We start from the raw sequence: 1,142 nt of genomic DNA on the forward strand, positions 1-1,142 counted from the left end.
CTACAGTTTGAGAAACAAAGACTTCAAAGACACTGTTAGAAAAGTCGTGAGAAGGACTTCTGGCATCTATGGAGTAAGAGTAAAGGTAGGTTTCTTTATTGGATAAAGAAAATCAACACACAGAATACAGAGTGGATTAAGTTCAGGGATAAGTGAGGGGCAGGTTCAGAGCCTTCAAACCTAAATGCCATCACTGACATTACTTTAAATTCCACAAGCCATAAAAAAACAGCTTCTTTATGGACCCTTGCCAACAACTGCTGTCCTGGATACTTTCATCTTCTGATGGGAATCTGACTTTATAATTCCAGGGCATGATGTTTACATACACAGTATTTTCAGATTCTATGAGAGGATTACTGTTGAGTTCATAAAACCTATGTACAGAAAATTATACATCTTTTAAGTACTGTTAGGAGACTTGTCTTGTAGACTCAATTCCTGGTGCTCTCAGTGCTTGTTAAATATCTGTGGAATGAATGAATGAAAAAAAAAAAGATAAGTGAAATATGTGTTGACCAGAATTATCTTTTAGTGACAGGAAAAAAACAAAGAAGGATTTTTGAAGTGCCAAAGATTTAGTATAGTTACTTGGAGGGTTTTGTTTGTTTGTTTGTTTTGTCAATTCTAAGAAAGAAAAGAAAGAAGGAAGGGGGAGAGGGAGAGAGGATAGGTGGAGGGGAAGTAACTGGTGTAAGGAGAAAGAGAGGGAAAAAGACAAAAGAAAGAAGGGAAGGAAGAAAGGAAGGAAGGAAGGAAGGAAGGGAGGAAGAGAGAAGGGAAAAAAGTGAAGGGAAAGAAAAGTCCAAAGTATTATATGTTCTTGTGAGCTCTAGGAGTCAAAGCCTCTATATTAAAAGTCTTAAAACCCTTTTATATTTTAAGTCAATCAATATTTAGAAGACCTCTACTAATCCTGCCCACTATTCTATTCACTAATTCCACAAATATTTTCAGTCCCTTGATATATGCCAATCTCCTTGCTGCAGTCTGGGTTACTCAGGAAATGGCCAGGGAAGACTTTGCCTTAAGGGAGCCTATAGTCTTGAGGGAGAGAGAAATATGTAATGAGTCATCAAAGGAATAATTGATTTCTTTATATTTGTGATGATTGCTATAAAATAAAGTGTAAGCTTATACAT

General features: G+C 36.3%; 1 protein-coding gene across 1 annotated transcript in view; it reads left to right on the plus strand.

Moving 5' to 3' along the window:
* Positions 1-156, plus strand: part of LOC103073126 (olfactory receptor 11L1) — a 1,024-nt gene extending 868 nt beyond the window's left edge. Inside the window, 2 exon segments of the mRNA XM_082931054.1 lie at positions 1-62; positions 65-156. The exon segment at positions 1-62 is cut by the window's left edge and continues 8 nt beyond it. Of these exon segments, the coding sequence (XP_082787180.1) occupies positions 1-62; positions 65-156 (154 nt within the window).
* Positions 157-1,142: the final 986 nt, after the last annotated feature.

The sequence above is a fragment of the Lipotes vexillifer genome, unplaced genomic scaffold (assembly GCF_000442215.2).
Source record: "Lipotes vexillifer unplaced genomic scaffold, Lipotes_vexillifer_v1.1 scaffold814, whole genome shotgun sequence".
Taxonomy (NCBI): domain Eukaryota; kingdom Metazoa; phylum Chordata; class Mammalia; order Artiodactyla; family Lipotidae; genus Lipotes; species Lipotes vexillifer.